Here is a 23,192-nt window from a genome sequence, read left to right as displayed (position 1 = left end):
TCCTTGATTTTCAGGGAGTTTGGTCAAGGAAAGAACCAGTAGGAGGTCAATGTATAATTCTTCTAGATCCCTTTCTGTGGAGTTACCGGGGGCTGGCTGTGTCTCCCCAGGGAAGACATTGCTTCTCTCAAGATGGCTTTCATTCATGATTCCTTCTGTGTTCTATAACTGCTCTCTTCTCTAGCCCATAGGGCTCAGAGGTGACAACTGCCCCTTTTGGACTTTTACTGGATTTTGGCTTTACACTGCCATTGCCTAAATACTGCTCCTGCCTCCAAAATAGTCCCTTTATGAACCCTCCTGGAGTTACCCTAATTTGAGTGTGCCACTTCCCTGACTCCTACGAAACCTTTGAAAAAATGGTGAGAAAATGTACCATATAGCAATTCAGTAGAATATCCAAATGGATTTTGTGAAACCAAGAAATGACTTTGTAAGTATAATATATATGTATACTTTCATATACACACACACACACATATATATATATACACAAAATGTACTCTTTATGTTTTGAAGAAAGTGTGCTTCCTATGACCAGATCTTCATATTTGCCTCTGAAATTTCAGATTCACATCAGTAGCAAGCCATCTTTGAATTATTTATCTAGGAGTGAGAATGAATTGACCTTGTCTCTCCTCTCTCTGGTTGGCGTTGTTATTTGTGCTGTGCATTTGTGAGGAGAAAGGTTCTGGTGAGGGGTACAGTCTACATCCTGGCCCATAATGAAATTAAACTTGTGACCTTAAAAGTACCAACATCATGCTATACTCAGCTATGTTAATTAACCACAGGCCTTTTCAGTGTGGGTGTGTAGATAGAGTTTGCTTACTCTGAATGAGCTGATGTGGGAGAGAAGGATAAAAATAGAGTACAGTAAATTTTCTCTCCTTGTCTCTCTCTTTCTCTCTCTCTCTTTATGGCCTCCACAATTTCCTGTATCAATAGATTTCCTTTCCTTTTCTTTTACTAAGCTCCACTGTGTGTCAACACACAAAAGTTTGTGTCCCTTTGGATCAACTGTGGGAACTGAACTGAGAAGAGAGCCAGGAACTGAATTTTACACTTGGCGCTGACTTATACAAACAGAAATGTTACTATCTGTCCATTGCGCAGTGAGGATTGCTTTGAGTAGGTCTTGGTTTGGGAGAAGAGTAGTATTTCCTTATGTTTTTGGAAGAAAACTGAGGATAGTCATCACTCTTCATTATTATTCTACTCTTTGGCTCTACTTTTCCTTCCTCCTTTCCGTCTCACTCCTTATTCATTTTTGTGAAGTTGAGAGGAGCATGACAGCACAAGACAGTGTGAGGAGGGGAAGGTCAATGCTAGACATTGACTTCTGGCTCCAACACTCTTATTTTTATCTAATTTCTGATTATATACTCCTGTTTTGTCACAAGTGCTAGTGGTTTTCATACCAGAAAAGTAGTCACATTTGAAATGGCAAAGTTAAATGGCTATAATCATTATAGTTTCCTGGACCTGGTTCTGTAACAATAATAAATCTATCCCAAGACTAGGTGGCAGGAAGTTATCATAGTGATGGCTGCTGTTGCTAAGGCCAGCATTACTGAGGAAGTGCATGGGCAAGCACTACCCCCTGAGGAAAGAGCATAGCTTCAAGCTGATCTTTAACAGAGAAAACCAATAATGCTATTGAACAGCATGAGGAACCCACCTCACTAACCTCCTCCACTATTAAGTTTGACAATCAATGGACAAGGTTGTTTGTAGAGATAAACAAGAATAAAAATCTTTTGGGCAGGAATTGATGGTGAAGATGTGTGTGACCCAGGTCTTAAATTGTCTTCTGTCTGCAAACCTATCAGATGTATATGAGTGTCTTACAGGAAGACTTAAATTTGCCAGGTTTCTGAGAGGCTTCTTCTGAACTGTGTTTTAGGTGGCTCATTGCTACCTAAAGGGGGTGTATTGGCTCTTCAGAGATCTTTGTCAAACCAGAAACTGAGAGAAATGGATGGAAGGTTCATAGTGTTTTGAACAGACAAAGCAAATTTTATGCTTATCCATAGTATTTTGATATACAAACAGTGGGAAACCCAAAAAAGGCAGCTGAAGTGGAATTGTAAGCTTCTGGACCATGAATGAATATTTATTGTGTTTAAGTCCATCAGCCCCTTTGCATCTCAGTAATACCCCATTTTACCCTCTCACGTGCAGTCAGACTCAGTCATGGAAGCAGGGAGAAACATAGTTCATTTAAGGGAGATAGAAGCAGTCTCAGCCCTGACTAGAATATCCATTTTACAGGTGAAGATAAGCAAGAAGGGGCAAATATTTTAAAATATTTATTAGTGGCAGTTGTATGTTTCCCTACGATGAGCCTGCATAGCTACAACTAAAATGGCACTTGGTTGATTTGAACTGAATTTTATCACCTATCAGCTTGGTAAAAAGAGATATCTCCTGCTGATCAGAAGCTTTAGCAAATGAGTAGATCTTTGAGTAATAAAGAAAATGGGAAATGAGTGAATTTTTACTTAAATAGTTTTATAGAAAAATCTTTCAAAATCACAATGCATGGAGAAAAATAATAAAAGGGGTCCTTGATTGATGGATCGGATGTATTAATTTTTCTTTCAGTGAATATGTATTGAACCTCTACTATGTGCTAGAAGCTCATGTTATGGTTGTAAACAACACAAAGATGACCCCTGTAGAATACATTTTAGTAGGGGAAACGGTATATGCCAATTAATACAGGCTGTGGTCAAGTGTAATGAAGGAAATAAATAGGATGATGAGGAACTAATGAGGGTGAGGAGACCACCATAGGAAGGAATCAAGGAAAGTCTGTTTCAGTAGGAGACATTTGAACTAAGACTGAAGGATGAGAAAAGTCTGGAAGACTTGCGCAAAACTATGGAGCAATAGGCATGAAACTTAAAAGGGAAAAAGAGCTTTGCTGGGTCTGGGAACAGAAAGAAAGCCACTGTGGCTGGATCAGGTGAGTGAAGGGAAAGATGTCAGATGCCAAATCACAAGGATCCTGCAGGAGGAAGTTTGGGATTTATTATAAGAGCAATGGGAGAAAAATGATGGGCTTTGAGTGAGATTATTTTATTTTATCTGATTTTTTTTGAAAGATCAATTTGGTTACTGGTGTAGAATAAATTTGAGAGAGGCAAGAATGGCAGCAGGAAGAACAATCAAGTGGTTCTAGGAATCCAAATAATGGAACGACTTGGACTAGGTTGTGACTTTTTTCCCTACCATCACTGGGACATGACCTGAAATAGCTAATCGAACTTTAAACATCATGTCCAAATTCTGGCCAACAGGAAAGAGAGAGGTGCATGAGAAAGACATGTGCTTTTCCTTTAAGACAACATTTCAAAAGATAACTTCACCACTGCTAATAATCATAGCAAAGAAGGCTGGAGAAATGTAGTCTTCTTCTGAGTGACCAAGTCCTAGGTAAAAATCTGGGATTCTATCTAGAAGAAGTAGAGAATAGTCATGAGAGTACTATAATCTCTGCTAACTTTTATTTAAAATATATACTTACTATATATATTTGTTTATTTTTATTGAAATATCCAAGAGGTTATAACTGAATTTTTTCTTCTAAAATAGAACTTTTGCTTCCTTGCGTCCTAAATCAGACTTGGGCCTCTCTTAGAGTTTGTAAATCCAAGATTCACAGAATGACTAGCTAAATGTAGATCAAATAATTAGTTTTATTAGCAACTGGGAAAACCTCAAATAATTTCCTCAGACATACAACTGTATGTTAAGAACTGGATTGGAAAGCATTTAGTGTGGACTTGAGGACAAAATGGTGCCTCCTACTCCCACACAACATCTCAACTTTAGGATTCATTTCTGCCTGCACAGAAGATTTGAAGTCAGCTTATTTAACCAGTGACATGGGCTTTAGGCCTCCCCTCAACACCTGGTTGTCAGTGGAATGTGGAGAGGAAGGGCGGGCTTCTTCCTCAAGAAGGAAGGACTAGTCTGGTCTCCTTGCCATACAGAGAAAAGAAGCCTGGTATGTGTGTGGGCAGGTCAGAGAATGAAGGCAGAGCTCATTAGCTACTCTTGCCCCACTAGTGTAGATTCTGACCTTTCATTCTGTCCTTTCTCCCTTTGGGGAGAGTAAGGTAAGAGGTAGTGATCTAAGTAGAAAATACACATTATATAACACCCCCCCCCCCGTCCCCCCGAGAAGTAAGGTTGGGAGTAGGAATCTCTTCTTCTGTGTACTCAAGTGAAAATGTAGTGGAAGAAGAGTTTTTTCCTAACCAAACCAATTGTCAGAAAATTGGAAGCTAAAGCAATTTTTCAGAAAAATATGGTGATGAGTATCTTGACTTATGCAATTAATTGCCTCAAATATGCTTTATTTGGGTGGAAATATGGCCTTAATTTAACTACACATCATTTTCTTATGGAAACTCAGCACAAGGAAAATAAGAAGTGATAAAAAGCAAAAATGACAGGTATTTTCAAGTGATGCAATTTGATGTTATAAGGCACTCAAAGAGAAAAGAAAGGAAGCAGTCATGTAAGGACAGTGGTAGAAAAGGCTAGATGGGAAATGGATGGCAAAGGGCTAAGCAGTTAGGGCAGGGCTCAGGGTGGGGAAGCACGACAGTTGATGTCTGTTCTGCAGAGACCTGGAAGAGTGGGTATATTAGTAAGGCTTCTGGTACACTCAAGGGGTAATGGGAGAGAGGTTAACAAAGTTATTATTTATAAGGTGTGGGCATTGTTAAAGGACCCAACACTGGATGGGAAGTACTCAGAAATTGGCAACACTGGGAAGATCTGAAAAGGTAAGTGTAGAGAGTGGTCACTAAAACCTTACAAGAAATTCAGCAGTGAATGAGGCCTTAAATAGAGAAACACCAAGTTGATTGGGGAAGGAGTCAGGAAAATCAATACTCTCACTTCTGTCTCCTACCTTCCCATCTTTGTTGTGTCTCCCAATGGCCAAACTCAGGTGGAAGCCTGAGGTGAGGGAACTCAAGTGAGATAGTCATTGGGCAGCTTCCTAGGACATAGAGCAGGAAGGAGAGTGAGTAAGAAGGGCAAATGGAGAATAGTCTGTCTAATATTTTGGTGGAATGCAGGGCAGAAAGCTGTGGGGAAGAATCTGCATAAAAATTCCTGCCACAGTTTAATTAATTAATTGTCCTCAAATATTCATTGAGTATTTGCTCTGTCAGATGTGAGGGATAGCAAATAAATCAACAGAGAGTTTGTCTGTAGGAGGCTCATAAGCCAGCACACAGTCATGGTTCTCATGTCAGATAGTGGGGGTTATGGGAGTGAGTAGAAGCAAAAGACAGCTCTGCCTGAGAGAATTAGCAAAGGCTTCCCAGGGAGGAGGTAACTTTTGAGTTGGATATAGAATTTGAGCAGAAGATCATCAGGTGGACAGAACAGGCTACATAGGGAACAGCATAGGCAGGTGTACAGACACAGACAAGACATGACATGACAGGGAAGATAGGAGGTTAGGAAGGAGGATGGGGCAGAGTCTGATATCAGGGTTTGGTGACCCAGACTGAAGAGTTTGGTTATCTTTTGAATGGGCAAGCAAGAGTTAACAGAGACTTATGAAGGATGTTACTTGTTACAAAGACTGAGCTGATGCAGAATGCTTTCCCTAACACCATCTTTTTTTGGTACATTCTCCTTTTCTTTCTCATTTCCCTCTTCACTTCTGCCCCTCATTACTTTTTTTTTTTTTAATTTTTATTTATTTATGATAGTCACACAGAGAGAGAGAGAGGCAGAGATACAGGCAGAGGGAGAAGCAGGCTCCATGCACCAGGAGCCTGACGTGGGATTCGATCCCGGGTCTCCAGGATCGCGCCCTGGGCCAAAGGCAGGCGCCAAACCGCTGCGCCACCCAGGGATCCCTACTTTTTTTTTTTCACTTCTCTTTTTCAATTCTTGTTTTTTTCTAGTAAATAAAACTCTAGGCTGAAGGGATTAGTTAGGATGGATTTAGTAGAGGGAAAAAAAAGAAACATTACAGGTTTTAAGAAAAAATTCCCACTTCAATTGCCAGTAGGGGGTTAATTTGAGAATAGTGGAAATACTGGGAATGCTGGCACAGAAATTAAAATGTTCAGTGAGCCAATGCTTAGTGGTCAGCCACAATAAAATTAAAATGAGATGTGACTTTATGACAACTTGAGAAGCTGTCTTAAAATATAATCAGTGTACCCTGATGTCTATTATTATAGACTGCAACATAGCAAAAATGGAGAAAATGAAAACAGACATGGACTCTCACATTACTTTTTCACATGTTGATCTGCAAAGGGAAAACTCCTCAAGGCTTTGGGGAGGAAATCCTTTACCTAATTATTCAAACAACCATTCTCTATCTGTACTTTTATTTTATATACCCTTTACACCTGTTTAATTAATCCTAAACATGATGCTGACTGCTAATTAAACAGCCCTGAAAGTGACTGACTGAAGGTAGTAATTTGAGATAATTAGTTTTGGTTTCAAACACTCAATTTTCACACTTTGTGCTCATTTTTAGAGAGGGGTGGCTCATTATTATAGGCAAGGTGGGGATTGTATAAGGCATTTTACTGCTGGACTCTGAGTAGCTGAGGAAGTGGGGAGGATTATTATATATCCAAACAGGACAAGGGAATGGTATAGTGCTATAGAATTTGCTATGGAATGTTTCCCTATCTCTTCCTACAAATACACAAACTACTTATACATGCACAGAATTCCTTCCAAAATGAAAGTCAAGCTACTGAATCTCTTTCATTAGAATATAGAAATGCATATGCTCTTGATCTTTGGGAAACTTTTATTTAGCAGAAGGTAGATCTCACTGAGTCATTCATTGTCCCTTTCCCAGGTTATTTAGAAGTAAGCAATAAAAGATAAAAGAGGCCCAGATTTGGTGTGTGGTTGGAGATTTGAAGGGGTATCCTTGCTGAGGAGTCCGTTACTACAAAGGCACAAAGTTTAATTAAGGGAACAGTCTGACAAGATAGGGCCAGTGTATCTATCAAAGGAAGCACAGCAAAGGGAAAGGAAGGAGGCAGGTTAGGCTGGTTTTATGGTCCGACGATGTTGATAAGCAAGTTAATATGGTCCCATCAGGGAACAGGACCAGGAAGAACTGAGGGCTAAATAGGCTAAATCATTGTTATAGGCAATATATATATATATATATATAGGTACAGGTTACAGAGAAACTGAATGGATCCTGCAGCACCCTGGAGAGCTCCAAGCACATTGTTCTAACTGCTCCCTGAGTAACTGAGGCTTTTGTGTCTTGGAAAGTTTAGTTTCACTTTATTGGCTATCGGTATGGAGTAGGACTCTTTAAACCCATGAAAGATCATTCAGATGATGAGAGCTTTTCAAGAATGTCAAGAGGAGAGTCCACTCCATGTAGACTAGTCAGGGTCATGGTGGGTGACAGATTCCAGGCTATGCAGTTAGCCCAATGTGGGAAGATGGAATTGAGCCTCTTTGACATCTTAGTACTAACATTAACTGCAGGATCAGATGGAGAGCAAAGTTAATTGTTTTATATACCAGTCAGATCTGTATCTTTAATGAAGCAACCTAAATTAGGACATCTTGGAGTCATTTTGACCTCCGAACTTTCACACTACGGCATGGCAGCAGAGGAGTGGTGAGATGCACAGTTGCATAGCTCATACTCCCAAATTGTCTTTCTTTCACCCTCATACATTCCTTGAGTGATCACATGCACCCCCATGGCTTTAACTACCTGCTTCCTTATGCCCCCACCATTCTTTATCTCTAGTCCCGATGACTCTTAAACTCCATATCCCCAATATTATTGCCTACTTTTTAGTTGCTTTCAATAATTCCACAGGAAGCTCAAAAAAAGCAAATAAAAAATTAAACTCATAAATTTTGTCTTCCAAATCTCTTTCTGTGTGTCTTGGTAAATAGTAAACATCATCTACCCAGTTACCAAAGCCATAGAACTAGGAGTCATTCCACATTTCCCCTTATTATCTACACATTACCTTGTTTTTTAGGTACTTATAGGTTCTACACTTTTCCCCACTCCCACCCTCCCCCATCATTGTCTTAGTTCAGTTTGCATACTTTCTTAGATTTCTGTAGTAATTTTCTAACTGGTTGTCCTGCATCTAGCATGGCTTTCCTTTAATTTATCTCTAAGCATAGTTTGGGCTCATCTGCCTTAGATTCTTCTGGAGAGCATATTAAGATGTAGATTTCTAAGCCTCTAGACATACCAAGTTAGAATTTTTGGGAATGGGGCTAGCTAGGTGTACATTGGAATTTGAAGGCTACTACTCTCTCCACTGCTGCTAATGTGATCTAACACAAAAATCTGATTATGCCACTTAGTTACAGTCATTCTGTGCTTCCTCATTCCTTTGTGATAAAATCCACATTTCTAGTCATACATGACTAGCTCTTTATGTGTCTTTATTTATAGTTTTATTTCCTGATGTTCTTCCCTTTCTATCCTGTATTCCCACCATGTGAAACACTGCAATTCCTAGAATCTATCATGCTCTTTCTTGACTCTATACCTTTGGACATGCAGTGCTTTGTGGCTGAAATGTCCTTACCCACTGTGTTTGCCAGATTTTTTACATCATTTGTGCCCAAAGCCTGAATGTCTTTCCACTCTACGTCTTTAACATCCATGTGTTCTTCTATCCTAGCACTTTTCATTGGTAGAGTAAAAGTCCTCACTTGAATATATGAGTAAATGTTACATTTTAAGAGTTTTTTAGGGAGAGATTTATGGCATATAGTTAATTTGTTACTTTGAATTTATTTAGGATAAATGACATAGGATTCCTAGTTTTCAGAATTTGGCAATTCATCTTATATATGTAAGAAAATAGTCTCCTTTTCTAAAGAAATTATGGTATAGATTTTGTAATTTTGGGGGTGGACATCTGGGAACATCTTTTTATTAGAAGATACATAGTTGGCTATTCCCAAATATTTTTGTGGTACTCAGTGATTATATCAATAAACAGTGAATAGACTTGTAAAACTATATATTTAAAGTAATTTACCAAAAGTATAATCTTAAGACTGAAATGGTATCAAGTGCAAAAAAAAAAATCTCATATTAAATTCTGTTTGTGATCGTGTAGCCTTTATGTCCTAAAGCCAAATACAATTTCAGAGGTGACCTTTTCTGATGTATGTATGTATTATACCTTCATTTTGGCTTCATTTTTTGTTCCAGAACTTATCATTTCTGGTATAAAACAGAAGCAACAAAAAGCACAAATGTTTTTCTTTGGCTTCAGAACCTGAAGCAATACTAAGTTCTTTCTTGCTGTTTAGAAATGTGTTTTGAAAGAAAGGGAGCCTAGAGACTTATATAAAATACTAAATAAAAATAAAATCGGTGGTCACAAAACCATATTTTGGCTTCAGGCTGATATGTCTAGGTTATTGGTATAGCTTTGGCTAATCTCTTATGTGACAATTCATCATTCAACAAGATTTCTCATGGGTTGAAATAATCTGTCATTTATTTTACAGATACCTCAAATCAGCTATGCATCCACAGCCCCAGAGCTAAGTGATAACACCAGGTATGACTTCTTCTCTCGGGTAGTCCCACCAGATTCCTACCAAGCGCAAGCCATGGTGGACATTGTCACGGCACTGGGGTGGAATTATGTGTCAACACTGGCTTCTGAGGGCAACTATGGAGAGAGTGGTGTGGAGGCCTTCACTCAGATATCAAGGGAGATTGGTAAGCATATATTTATATGCATTTGGAGGTGACAAGTTGTAGAAGTCTGAGTGTCTCCAAGTGCTCTCTGATCTATGGAATAATTAGAACTCCTACAGATGCATGACCCAGGCTGTCCACTCTAGGGGGAAGTTGGATTTATTATAAGTGATTTTATTGTTCATGGTCTATCAAGGTGACACTTTGGTGCTAATTTAGGAAATAGAGCTCCTGACTCAGGCAAACATTTTTTAAAGTTGTCTGTTTTGACAAGGGAGTTTGCTGGCACATTAGAGCCACTGTAAATTTGAATAAATGACATACTATTTGATTGTTCTAGATGGAAGTTTACATTAGCAAGTCATTAAATTAAAAAAAAAAGGCAGTGGAATTTAACATCCAACACTAGGGGGATTAAGACTGATAATCATTTTAAAACAATACTGAAGTAGCCCCCAAGGCTATACTTCAGCAATATTCTTATTGTCACATTTGACTTTTTGCATTTATAATTCTTACCTTATACTCTGTAGCTTACAATGGAATGAAGAGCAGTATGTAAAATTTTGGTTAGAACAAGATGCTGATCAGCTCTGTCCTGGGCTTTTTTTTCAAGGTGCTTATCCAAATATCTGTAGGCATTTCACCACATCTATGTTTAGCCATGAGGTTGTAAATCCATTTCATTATGTGAAAAAAAACAAAAAACAACAACAACAAAAAAATCAAAAACAGAACAAAACAGAAGACAACTTAAAGTGCAAATCTTATTGGTGACTGGTCAGCAATATAATTTGGTGGGTGACATTTGCTTCAACGTGGATGGAACTGGAGGGTATTATGCTGAGTGAAATAAGTCAATCGGAGAAGGACAAACATTCTATGTTCTCATTCATTTGGGGAATATAAATAATAGTGAAAGGGAATATAAGGGAAGGGAGAAGAAGTATGTGGGAAATATCAGAAAGGGAGACAGAACATAAAGACTCCTAACTCTGGGAAACGAACTACGGGTGGTGGAAGGGGAGGAGGGCGGGGGGAGTGGGGGTGAATGGGTGATAGGTACTGAGGGGGGCACTTGACGGGATGAGCACTGGGTGTTATTTTGTGTGTTGGCAAATTGAAGACCAATAAAAAATAAATTTATTATAAAAAATAAATAAATTTATAAAAATAAAAAAAAAGAAAAAATAATTTGGTGGGTGAAAGGAGACATTGTTACTTAACAAATACTATTATTCTTATTAAGACTTATTGAAAAAACTGTATATATTTTTCTCTAAGAATAATAACAATATTTTGTGGACAAATTAAAGTGCCTCTTGGCTGTTTTTGAATGATTTTGAACTTGAAGGAAGAAATTATATTGATAATTTGTTGTCTTTCTTGGAAGCTTCAGCTCAGGAAAAGACCATGAGAGTGATTTGGGCTTATCTAGAATTAGCAAGGACGAGTCTTAAAGTTATATTATTGGAAAAAAGGTTTTTCTTGAAAGAGTTGAAGATGCTTGGGATCTATTCTGCATGTACTAGGGCATGAACATTTATTACATACAATAGTATATTTAATATTTCTTCCAGTGCTGTGCTATTGCAGAAAATGTAGAAAAGGCTTGGGGTTGTTGGACAGATTGGGTTAACTGATTTAATTGGAAAACTGTCCACACCTATTGTTAGCGTCCATGATACCATAATCTTTGTTTTTTGAAAATTTAATTTACGTCATTATTGCTATAGAAATGATTCAAACATTCAGTTGAACTTTAAATGATGACAAGTTATATTATCTTCTTGGTTAAGAATCCCAAGTTTATCTTAGAGTAAATGCCCATTCAAATGAAAACAACAGCTTCTGGAAGTAGAGTTAATGCATTATTTAAGCAGCTGATGTCAGTTCTCACCAGAGTGATAATTCAACAAGAGAAGGAAACTAATAGAGTATGTATTGAGATGATACATTTTTTTGCAGTGATCCTGTACATTTTTCAACTACAGGTCACATTTTGTGTGCATGAAACAGATTGCTATGAAAAATTCAATATAAGACATAGTTTGCCAGTTGTTGTAGAATCTGATAAAATTCATTGTTCTAAAGTTAAGTGAGATCACAGTTTTATTCTTTTGACTAAAAAAAGAAATACTTAGTTTTCACTTTTGGGGAGCATTGCTTTACTTTGGTAATACTGTCACATAAAATGATTCAGATGGTGCCGTTTATTATTCCTGTTTCTATCTTAGTCATTAGTATGAGATAAAATAATTTTAATGCCTTGTATATGCTCCTGATTAGAGCAACACATTTCTTCTGTGTTGATTCTTTCAGTATTCTGTGACTTGATTGGCTGTCCATTCTATTTCAGCTCTCACTTATCTGGGCAATGGAGGAGGGCTGGATTGTCAATTAATATGCAGAATACTGAAAAGGCCAAATTGGTTCAACACTAGAGTATGCCATGGAATATATTAAATATCAAAATCATCCCTCATTTTAATGACAAAGATTTTTATCTAGAACAAAAATAGCTGAAAATTAAACCTTTTACATGACAATGATATTAATGGGAATAGCAAATGGTAGTAACTTAACCCATTCTGAAATGATCTGATGACTCTGATGAAAATTCATTAGTTCTGTAACATTCGCTTCTCTTACTACAACATTGATGACATTTCTGTCACCATGTTAGTAGTGTGTTTTTAAAAATCTTAGTATCTTGACTGAGAAGGAGATGTATAAATTCATTTTATGGAGTGTCTGCCTATTAATAAAATTATATATTTTCCCAACTCTTAAAAATTTTCCCATACTCTGTTCTGAATTTCTCACTCTAGAAACATTGATTGCTAAGAAATTTCAGTGTAAATTGAGGCTTCCAGTAAGTTTCCTCTCTGATTAATTCAGACAGATCATAATGGAATGATAGTGAAGTGAAAACCTGTTTAGTGATAAATTGCTTGTATAGTTTGATTAGAACATTTTTCATTTTAATAAATCTGAGACTTGGGGGAAGTGTCTGTGAATCTTGGAGAATGAAGAAAATGAGTGAATGATGGTCATGAATGCAGACAGACATCTGTGATGGCTCTTATCTAGCCAAGATCCTTCTAGGGTGAGCAGGATGGGAGTTACTTGACAAAATAAAGACAAATAGTCCCTTGATATCCTAGCTGTTATAGTATCAGCCCAAGGTATTCTTGACTATAGGATTTTTTTTGAAAGGGCAAAAATGTATTTGAGATCAGCAAATAGCATAATTTGATGAGAGCATAGTTTGTGTCGTAAAGTATAGGAGACAAAATTGAAAGATTTGACATGGACACACAGTTGAATATTTTAACTCCAGAGAGGTAATTTTATTCATCTTCTAGACAATGAAGGAAACTGCTGAAGAGAGAGGGATCTCCCTGAAGAGAGAGGGATCTATCAGAATGTGTATTTAAGATTGTATTAATGAGAAGTGGAAGATGGGGAGACCAATTGAAAGGCCTTTGCAATATCAGTCTTCGCTTGGTATAGAGCAGTGACAATAGAAATGGAAGAGCAACAGACTTGGGAGACTTTAGTGAGGTGGAGTCTATGGAACTTAGCAATTGATTAGAAGTAGAGCTTGGGAGAAAGAAAAAAATTAAAGTGGAATTTGAAATTCTGAACCTTGGCAATTGGGAGAATACAAGTGCCACAAATAGGAAAGAGTCAGTAAAATGGAGAGGTAGGTTTGGGATTGGATGGGAAGTGTAATCTGGCTACAAATAAAATAAATTGGAGGTATCAATACGTATCTTTTTGGAGAAAAACAGCAAAGAATGTTTGTCTAGAGCTAAGAGAGGAACTGAAATATAGACCTGAAGCTTATTTTCACAAAATTGATAATTGAGGTCAGAAAGGTAATTGCTGAAGTAGAACATGTAGAGTGAGGATTGAAAGGGGCTGAGGTTAGACTCTTGGGGAGAAGATTTATATAAAGGTATGCAGTAACAAGAGTTGGTAAGGATGCAGAGAAAAAGGATCCTTTGTACAGTGTTGGCAGGAGTGTAAATTAGTGCAGTCATTATGAAAAATTACATGGAGGTTACTCAAAAATTGAAAATAGGACTACTCTATGATCCAGCAATCCTAATTCTAGGTATATATATATATATATATATATATATATATATATATATATATATAAAAATCAGTACCTTGAAGAGATATCTGTACTCATATTCATTGTGGCAGTAGTCATTATAGCCAAGATATGGAAACAACTTAAGTGTCCATTGATGGATGAATGGTTAAAGAAAAGGTATATAAGAATACTATTTGGCCTTAAGAAAGAAAGAAATCTTGTCATTTGTGGCAACATAGATGAATCTAGAGGAGACATGCTAAGTGAAGTAAGGCAGACACAGAAAGACAAGTAGTGCCTTATCTCACTTATATGTGGAATCTGAAAGAGTTGAACTCATAAAAGCAGAGGGTAAAATGATGGTTGCCAGGGGTTAGGGAGTAGGAGAAATGGGGGAATGTTGGCTAAAGAGTGCAAACTTTCAGTTATGCCAGAAGAATAAGCTCTGTAGATGTAATGTATAGAATGGTAACTATAGTTAAAATACTGTATTGTATACTTGAAATTTGCTAAGAGAGTTGATCTTAAGTATTCTCACCACACACACACATACACACACACACACACACACACACACAAATAGGAACTATGTGACATGACGGATATGTTAATTAGCTTGATTGTGGTAATCATTACACAGTATATTCATATTTCAAAGCATCATGTTGTATACCTTAAATATATACAATTTTCATTTGTGAATTAAATCTCACTAAAGCTGAGGAAAATTGGCATAAACGGAAAAAATGTGTGGTACTAATGGCCTAGACTTAGCAAAGCTAAGAGTATGGCAGAGTGTTCTCTTATCTTGATGGATTTGTGGCTATGAGGGGACTCTCAGTCTCCTTTGAAGAAGATTTCGATGATGGGAGATGGTAGGAGTTCTTGAAAAAAAATTCAAGTATATTGAGCAGATTTTCATAGGAGAACAGAAACTTTCTCTGAACATGTGTGGTATAGTGGCAGAGAATCAAGGAGTGTCCTTGAGAGGGGGAGTGCATTGGCTCCCTAGAGCTACCATAACAAAATGCCACAAATTAGATAGCTTAAAACAACAGGAATGCATAGTCTCACAGTTCTAGAGATCAGAAATCTGAAATAAAAATGTTAGCAGGGCTATGCTACTTCTGCAAACTGTAGGGGGGAAATCCTTCATTTCTTTTTGTAGCTTCTAGTTTTTATTAGTTATCCTTGGTGTTCACTGGCTTGTTGAGGCATCACTCCAATATCTTCTTCTGTCATCATATCACAATTTTCTCCTTTCTTGTGCCTGTCTCTGTGTCTTCCTTTTGTATAAGGATGCCCATCATATTGGATTAAAGGCCCACCATACTCCAGTATGACCTAATCTTAATTGCATCTGTGATCACCTTATTTCCATATAAGGTCACATTCTGAGGTACTGGGTTTAGGATTTCAACATATCTTGTTGGGAGACACAATTTAATACCTGTAATAGGGAGTAGTAGTGAATATGGGTGTACTTAGGAAGCAAATTTACAGTGACAGGAATGTGAAGTATACCAGAAGGACAATACAGTAGAAATGAGGATGAGAGGTGCTAAGTAGACAGAATTTGGTTAATGGAGAAGCCCATAACAAAACCAGTTCAGAAGTTCCTTTTGGAATGTTACAGAATTTTACACTCCCTATCCTGGCTACTTGGGTAGATGGAGTGATCTAATGGATAATTCAGGGTTCCAGCCTAGAGTACATGGTGGGATCTGAATCTGTCTTTCCTAGGCTTCTAGGTAGTTAAGAGCTTCCCAAGATCACACTCCTTATGCTGTGGTGAGCATACTACTCACCTCCCTACTTTTTGTAACTCCAGGATGCTGCTCTTTTCATTGACACCTGGAAAATTATGGACATCCAGAGAGTCCTATTGAGCCTAATTTATTTTTATTTTTGGCCTAAGGGATAGGAATAACTCAGTTGCTGCTGATTAAGACTTATCCATGTTGCACATCCTCGGTTGTTAGGACCAGGATCCTCTATTTCTGCCTTGTTTTAATTATTTTATATGATGTTTTCAATGATAGTGTAATAAAGAGGTTCATGGTATATCTTTACATTTTTTAATCATAAGCTCTGGGGCTTGCAGTTTGTGACTCAAAAAAATGACTTCCTTGAGTTTTTAGACAGGCTTTCACTTGCTTATATTTATTATTGTCACTTATATTATTTTTAAAAGGAAGACAGGATAATAAATGTTAATGCTACCACTATCATTATAAGGGGCAAGAAAGCTAAAGCTTTATCTTTGAAGATAAAAGGAATTTGTGAAAGCATTATATCTTTTCACTGTGGATTTGTACAGTATGGCAACACACCTCCTTTAATCAGTCATCATGTTTATGAATGGCTTATTGAAGATGACAGGCCTGTGAGTCGTCATCGCACACATTACAGGGGAGCAGAATAGACCTAATTCTGTCAAATCTTTTACCATACGTGACTTTTTTTTTCTAATTTTTTTTTCTAATTTGCAAATGCTGGAAGCTTCCAACTATTGTCTGACATGTGTTTGGAATCTTAAAATCTCAGAATTGGAAGGGATTGCAGAGGTCGTTGGACTGGCACAATCTGTTTGAAATGTTAATGCAATAAACCAATTTAATTAATTCTTTTTTTGTATATAAAGTGACTGACACTTGCCAAGAGTGATTTATTTTTTGGCAGGGGTCAAGCAATAAAATCAGGGAGATTTCATTTCTAGGATACAATTAAAAAGTGCCCACTGTTCATATTTTTAAACTATCTCAGTATCATTTTAAAAGGAAGCATTTTTTTCCCCTCTTGGATTATAAACAAGAACCAAGTTTCTATTAGCTGAAATGGATTCATTTCAAGATTAAAACAAAGTATTTTCAATGACAGAAAGAAAGGAATACATAAAGAGCAGCTTTTTTCCTCAGATGTTCATTGCTTTGGAAAAATGACTTCCAGCAGGCAAAAATCAATTTGACAAAAGTATTATTAATGTTGTAAAATACTATGAATGAAAGGAAACATTTAAATTCAATTGAAAATTTTACTTTTATTCCTACAGCTGAGTTCCATTGATAACACCACATTTCAAGTTGCAAATCATATTTAATTAATATTAACACCAGGTAATTGGCAAGAATAACTTCAAAAGAGGGCTGAGGAAATTGCAAATTGGAACTGCAGGTGCAGTGATCCTGCAGAAGCTTTATAGGGATCCAAAGAAAGTATATATGGTTTTAACAATTACTGCAGAACCTGATCAAATAGAGCATCATTTCAAAGCTGTTCTTCACCCTGGCCTTTCTTAATATTTAGGGCTTAGGAACTGCTAAGTAGCAGCAGTTGCTATTAATGTAGAATAACAAGCAACATTCAATAAGTGCCTTCAAACCTATGATTCTTAATGCTGTAGTTAAGTGTTTTGTAAACAATGGCAGTTTGATGCAGTGGAACCCACGTTGACGTCAAGAACTTGTTTAAATCTCTTTTCTTCAATTATAAGACTTTGAGGATTAATTTTCTTGTCTGAAAAATGAGAACCCTCTTATCAGTGGTAATCAAATGATATAATACTTGTGAATGTTATTCATAAACTCTAACATGCCATTTGATATCAGATATTACTAATGAAAGGAATGGGGATAATACGGATTTTTTCCCAATGTGTGGCAAAGCTATATATTATGAAGGTGGTAGATGTATTGTCTGGTGTGTAGGATAAATAGCCAGAGAGGGCTTGGCTTGATTTGTTAATTACCTTTAAACTTATTTATGTTCTTCCTGAGAGATCAGGAAGATCAAAAAGGAGAATTTTGTGAAGCTCTTTGTTCTCCTTACTAGTTTCCACAACCGCTATGGTATGTCTTCTACTTTAAGTCTTATTCTTGCCAATCCTGCCAAAATATTACTTATTGTGTCACCTGACTTATTGTGTCTTTGCTTGGGTCTGGTTGTTTAGTTGCCACTTAGAAGAGTTGAGATATCAGGACAAGTTTGGAATATCTAGCCTTGTGCTCCTGTATCACCACTTGGCACTCTGACTGTGATTCCAACTTCTCTGTATACATCTTCTTCCAGGTTGTAGAAGGACAATCTGGGGAGACTTTATTCCTCCCCAGAGGGGATGGACTCCCCCTCACACCCCCCGCCCCCCTTCCATGTCAATATCCAGCAGAGTATCTGGCACATAACAGATGCTTCATGAATTTCTTTTGAACGGCCATTGTCATCAGATTCATGGTTGTGTTAGTATTGTGAGCCTAGAGGTCAGTCTTGATCAGGCTCTGGGAACTGAAAGGCAGAGATGTTTCCAACACTGGGTTTATACCTTTTCTTTTCTAATGTGTGATCTATATAGGAAATTTAAGGGACTTGCATACTGTTAAGCCACTTAGAGTTCAATTTTTTTCTTACTGGCAAATACCAAAGCCTATAATTTGTAGGTGCAGACCACCCCTAAGATCTCAGGCCAGACAGTGCTAGGGAGTAATTAAATGCTTCTCTCAAGCTGGGTTTGCATTCCAGAATTGTCATATTCTAGCTATGAGACCTTGGGTAACTTAATATTGTTGTGCCCCAATTTCTTTGTCTGTGTAATAGATTTAGCAACTCTATAAGATATGAATGAGATCGTACATAACAATGTATAGCACATGGTAAATGCTCAATAATTGTTAGCTTGTATTGTGTTAGGAGGTCATTCTCACCAGTGGGTAACCTAGGAGTGGTCTTGTTGCCCTGAGCATATCCAGTTTGCTCAATGAGCAAATAAGGTAGAGTGAGATCCAAATAAGTGTTCAATGAAAGGCAGCCAGTACTTCTTATTCCTGAATCTTGCTTTGTACCTCCTAGTAGGGATCAATCCTATTATTATATATATTTTTGGCCTGACTAATACATTACCTAGAATAATTTTGGCACATAGTTGAATGCATAGATTAATTAGTATCAGTCAGCATTTGGAATGCTGCTTGTTCCTCTTCTTCTTTCTTTTTCAACCTAAATATTGATCTATTCAGCAAGCATTTATTGTGCACATACCCTATATCAGGACACACTTGTGCTAGGCTTTCAGGATACAGAGATGAATCATGGATTCTTCTTCCTAGCTGGGCACTGTGTATCAGAGGACTCAGAGAAACTGTTACAAATGGATGTAATCATTGCCTTAATGGAGTTATCATTTATGGGCATTGCCCAAGAACACATTGTCCAAAAGAGGGCATCTTGCAGCTCATGTAACAAAAAGACCTGGCATAAACCTGCAGGTGGAGGGTGGCAGTCTATGGACCCTAAACTCAAAGACACTATACCACATGATGTGAAGTGAAATTTAAATAACTTCAACCGAAGCATAGTTTCCTGAGAAAGAGGCAGCTCAAAGAATTGAATATAGAATCTGATACCAACTTTGTAATGAATAATGTGCATATTTGTGAAATGTTTAATATGTGTAAAATGTATATAGATTTTGACAATTTTTGTTCCTTGATCTATTGATGATTACTCAGATGTATCCACTGATAGACAAGTGTATGACTTGCTTTCTCACATTAGCTCTTTTTCTCCCTGATCCACTCCTACCCAGCATCACCTATGCCTTTGGTAATGCTTTGATTTTTGTTTAGTTCCTGAGTCTGAGCCAGAGCCATCATTTTGTCCTCAACCTCAGTCCACAAATTTCCAGGCTTTAAAGTGTTTTTTCCGTGATGAACCCTGCACGTGATGGTCCCGGTGTGAGCCCCAGGTCAGTGCAAACTTACTGTGTTGTCCCATCCTTGACTCACACCCTGGATCCCTGGGAGTGGGGCTCTATTCCAGACTCTGGACTCTGAGGTTTAGGCCATGATACGCTGCCTATTCCTTGTCAGCTCTTTCACCTGAGTGGGGTAGGGGTGGAGGTGTTCAGTCCTGCCTGTATTGTTGCATAGCTCCTGCAATCTGACTCTATATAAAGCCCCTGAGCACAGCCCTGCCTGTGGATTGGGCCCCTGATATGTGTAGGGGTCTTGACCCTCTCTGGCTTACTGACTTTACATTTCTCACATCTTTTTTTACTGTCATATCCCTAGAATAAGAGAACTTAGCCTCAGATGATGGTTTGAGGTTTTTTCTCAGAGATTCCTAGGCAAATTATTGGGAAGGGCCAGGATCTGTCATATTAATAGTGCAGTCGCTGTTTTGAGGTATTTTTTTCCTGCTACCTAACTCTTATCACCAGCTATATTACTTTTTTTGCTATATTATGTTACTATAGCAAAGTAACAAACTGGATGGTTTAAACAACATCAATCTATTGTCTCCTGGTCTGGAGGCTCAAGTCCTATATCAAGGTATCCGCAAGATTGGTTCCTTTTGAGCGTTGTAAAGGACTATTTGTTCCATCACTCTCCCCTAGCTTCTTGGTGGTTTGCTAGCAACCCCTGTTCCTTGGCATGTAGACACTTCATTCTGATCTTTGCCTTCATCTTCACATGGTAATCCCTCTGTGTGTGAGTGTTTGTGTGCACGTGTCCAAATTTCCTTTTTCTGTAAGGATATAAGTCATATAGGATTAAGGGCCCACATCAATATGACTTCATATTGGATGACCTCATATAAGTATGATCTCATCTTAATCACATTTTTAGTGACCCTTAATTAATTACACCTGCAATGAAAATAAAGCAACAGTCTGAAGTACTAGGAGTTATCATGAGTTTTTCTGGGGACACCATTCAATCCATAACACTAAAAATGGCTGTTGGATTTGTGGAATTCTTTCAGAGTCAAACTCACATTTGTCCTGGTTCTTTGGATGGACTCTGGGCATTGGGCTACTCAGTTTCTCTTGAGGCATCAGCTTCTATAATCAGGTTAGCCAGCCTTGTTTCCCCTTGTCCTTGCCAGCTAGTCTCTGCATCCTCAAAACTGAATGCCCGAGTCATGACAAGAATGTGCTTCTACTCTGTTGCCTAGCCCTAAAGAAATCACATTCTTCTATTTCCTTTTCCAAAGTCATTTCCTCATTAAAGCCATTCTGCTTGGGAACTCTAGCACTAGATGGGAACTGTAAGGTGCAATTTATACTTTGCTGTGTAGATAGAAGAACATAATATAAAAACACCCCCTTGCAGAAATAAAGAAACATCAGAATCCATTTATGTCGTTTTTGTAGAACTTAAAGAGTTGGCCTGAGAATTAGGAGTGTGTTTTCCCAGTTTACTCTATAACTTATCAACTAAACAATAATTATGGTTTCCTTGAAAATAAATGGTTCCAGAATAGTACAATCAGAAGGCGATGAAGTAAATAGTTTATTGCAATAGGTGCCAATTATTTCTGGGGTCGTGTCCCTTGACAAAACCATGCTGCACAGTTTTTGTTCTCTAACATCTGCATGTTTGACAGATACTGGGCTTCTTTCTTCTCTTCTTTCAGTGTTACCTGACCAGAGCCATTTCATGACTCATTGGGGGCCCCACAAAGGGAAGGCAGGGGAAAGAAGAGAAAGTGAAACTCAAGTCAGCACATTTTGTTTCTTGTTAACAGCTCTGGGAAGAGGTTTGGTCGAGAAAGGAATTTTAAATAATGATTTAAACATATCTTTTGGCATTGTAACAATGAGAGAGAAAAAGAGAGAAAAAAAAAAAAACCTCGTGTAGCAGCTCAGATACACTTCCAAGGCCATGGTACTCAGGGCCATGTGACTCTGGGGCCACATTTGCATCATGTATCATGGCTGGCATGCACATAATGGACTATTAAGGGAAAATGGGATGCACGGAGTACATTGCAAGCCTTTTGTGTTTGATATTGTGAAGGGCAACCAGTGTGTTCCCCTTCAAAATGATGTGTGATGCTATTGCCAGAAGGAATCCTGCATTAGTGGGAACTATTCATGTGAGCTGATGTGACAATTTATTCAACAAATACTTGAGCACCCACTATGTGCATGGGCCCTGTTCCTAGGACATTAGGGATATGGTATTGGACCAGTCAGATCTGGTTCCTGCCCTTGTAGGATTTCTAGTCAAGCTTACTCTCTTTACATTTCTCATGTCTTTTTAGTCTCCTATTTCTAGGCTATGGGAACTCAGTCCAAGCCAAAAACAGTGTGAGATGCCTAGGACTGAGAGTCCATGAAAATGCTGAGAGGGGGCCTGGATCTGACACATCAATAACTAGATCCCTTCAGTGTTCTGAAGGCTTCTAGGCATGTTGGGAGGGAACATATATTTGGAGGAAAGGTACACGTGTGTATGTTTGTGTGGGTACTCAGAGGGATAGACCTGGACCAAGGAAGGCGATAGGCCCACTCACTGAGGGCAGATGTTTGGAAGTGACACTGGATGCAGATGGGGTGAAAACTGTTCAGGCACAAAGCAAAGATCAAGAAACTATGTTTCCAGGGGAGTAATGTGAACCTCCTACCATGTGCCACATCTGGAATTCCTGCCTTCCTCTACATTGGTCTGGTTGATGTTTCCTTGTTCTTCTGTTCCCAGATTCTTTCCCAGAAGTCTTCTCTGATCTCCTTCTCCTTTTCCCAGCTAAGTTAAAATTCTTCTGTGTGTGCTATCAAATAAAACAAATCCAGACATGGATAAGGAGAGACATTATTCAGAAGAAAGACTATTGTAATGGAGAATGCTCCTATCTCAAAAATCTGCAAACATGAAAAAATGAAAGGGGAAAAGTCTTTTCTTTTACAGAGTAGAGTAAACAAAAGCTTAATGGAGATTTTTAGGGAAGTTTGACAAGCAAAGGGGAAATGACCAGTGAGGCCTGATAGGAGAGTGTCCTGTTGTGGTCAGCCAGTTCCTGGGAAAGCTAATGAGGGGACTTGTTCCAGTTTTCAGTGCTTGCTCCAATTTGGGGAAAACAGAGTTCAGAGGCAGGTAGGAAGGAAAGAAGCCTGACCTAAGTTTTATCAAGACAACTAGAAGGTGAGAAGTGGGCCACTATGAACACTTGGTCAGTCTCTAGCTTCCTTACAGATAGATATCTTGACACTTTGTATTTTAATTACTTCTTTTAGAGATCTTCCTTTAGAGGTAGGTAGCATACCTTATTTATTCTTGTACAGTACTATACTTGGAGGGTCTAGAAGATGCTCTAAGAATGCTTGTTGTTGAGCAGATGAATGAGCACAGAGCAGGTAAGTGCATCCTGGTGACAGGATATTATGAAGGAGGTAATTTGGAGGATGTAGGTAGATGGAACAGGCTAGCAGTGCACTGGTAAGGGGTGGGCTCTGCCCAGAGTCAGGATTCAGTATCACATTCTACCTGCTGGCATGTGGGAGCCTTGGGATCTAGGGGGCAAGGATGAGTTTACAATAGGAAGTTTCTTGGGAAGGAAGGAGAACCAGGAAACCAAAGTTTG

At 38.1% G+C, this 23,192-nt stretch overlaps 1 protein-coding gene across 1 annotated transcript in view; it reads left to right on the top strand.

Moving 5' to 3' along the window:
- GRM8 (glutamate metabotropic receptor 8) overlaps positions 1 to 23,192 on the top strand; it is a 748,335-nt gene that overhangs the window by 151,354 nt on the left and 573,789 nt on the right. Inside the window, exon 3 of the mRNA XM_041728295.1 lies at positions 9,532 to 9,748. Coding sequence (XP_041584229.1) covers positions 9,532 to 9,748 — 217 coding nt within the window. The remainder of the gene's footprint in view (positions 1 to 9,531; positions 9,749 to 23,192) is intronic.

Source organism: Vulpes lagopus, chromosome 13, assembly GCF_018345385.1.
Source record: "Vulpes lagopus strain Blue_001 chromosome 13, ASM1834538v1, whole genome shotgun sequence".
NCBI classification, from domain to species: Eukaryota; Metazoa; Chordata; class Mammalia; order Carnivora; family Canidae; genus Vulpes; species Vulpes lagopus.
This window is presented reverse-complemented; position numbering and strand designations above follow the sequence as displayed.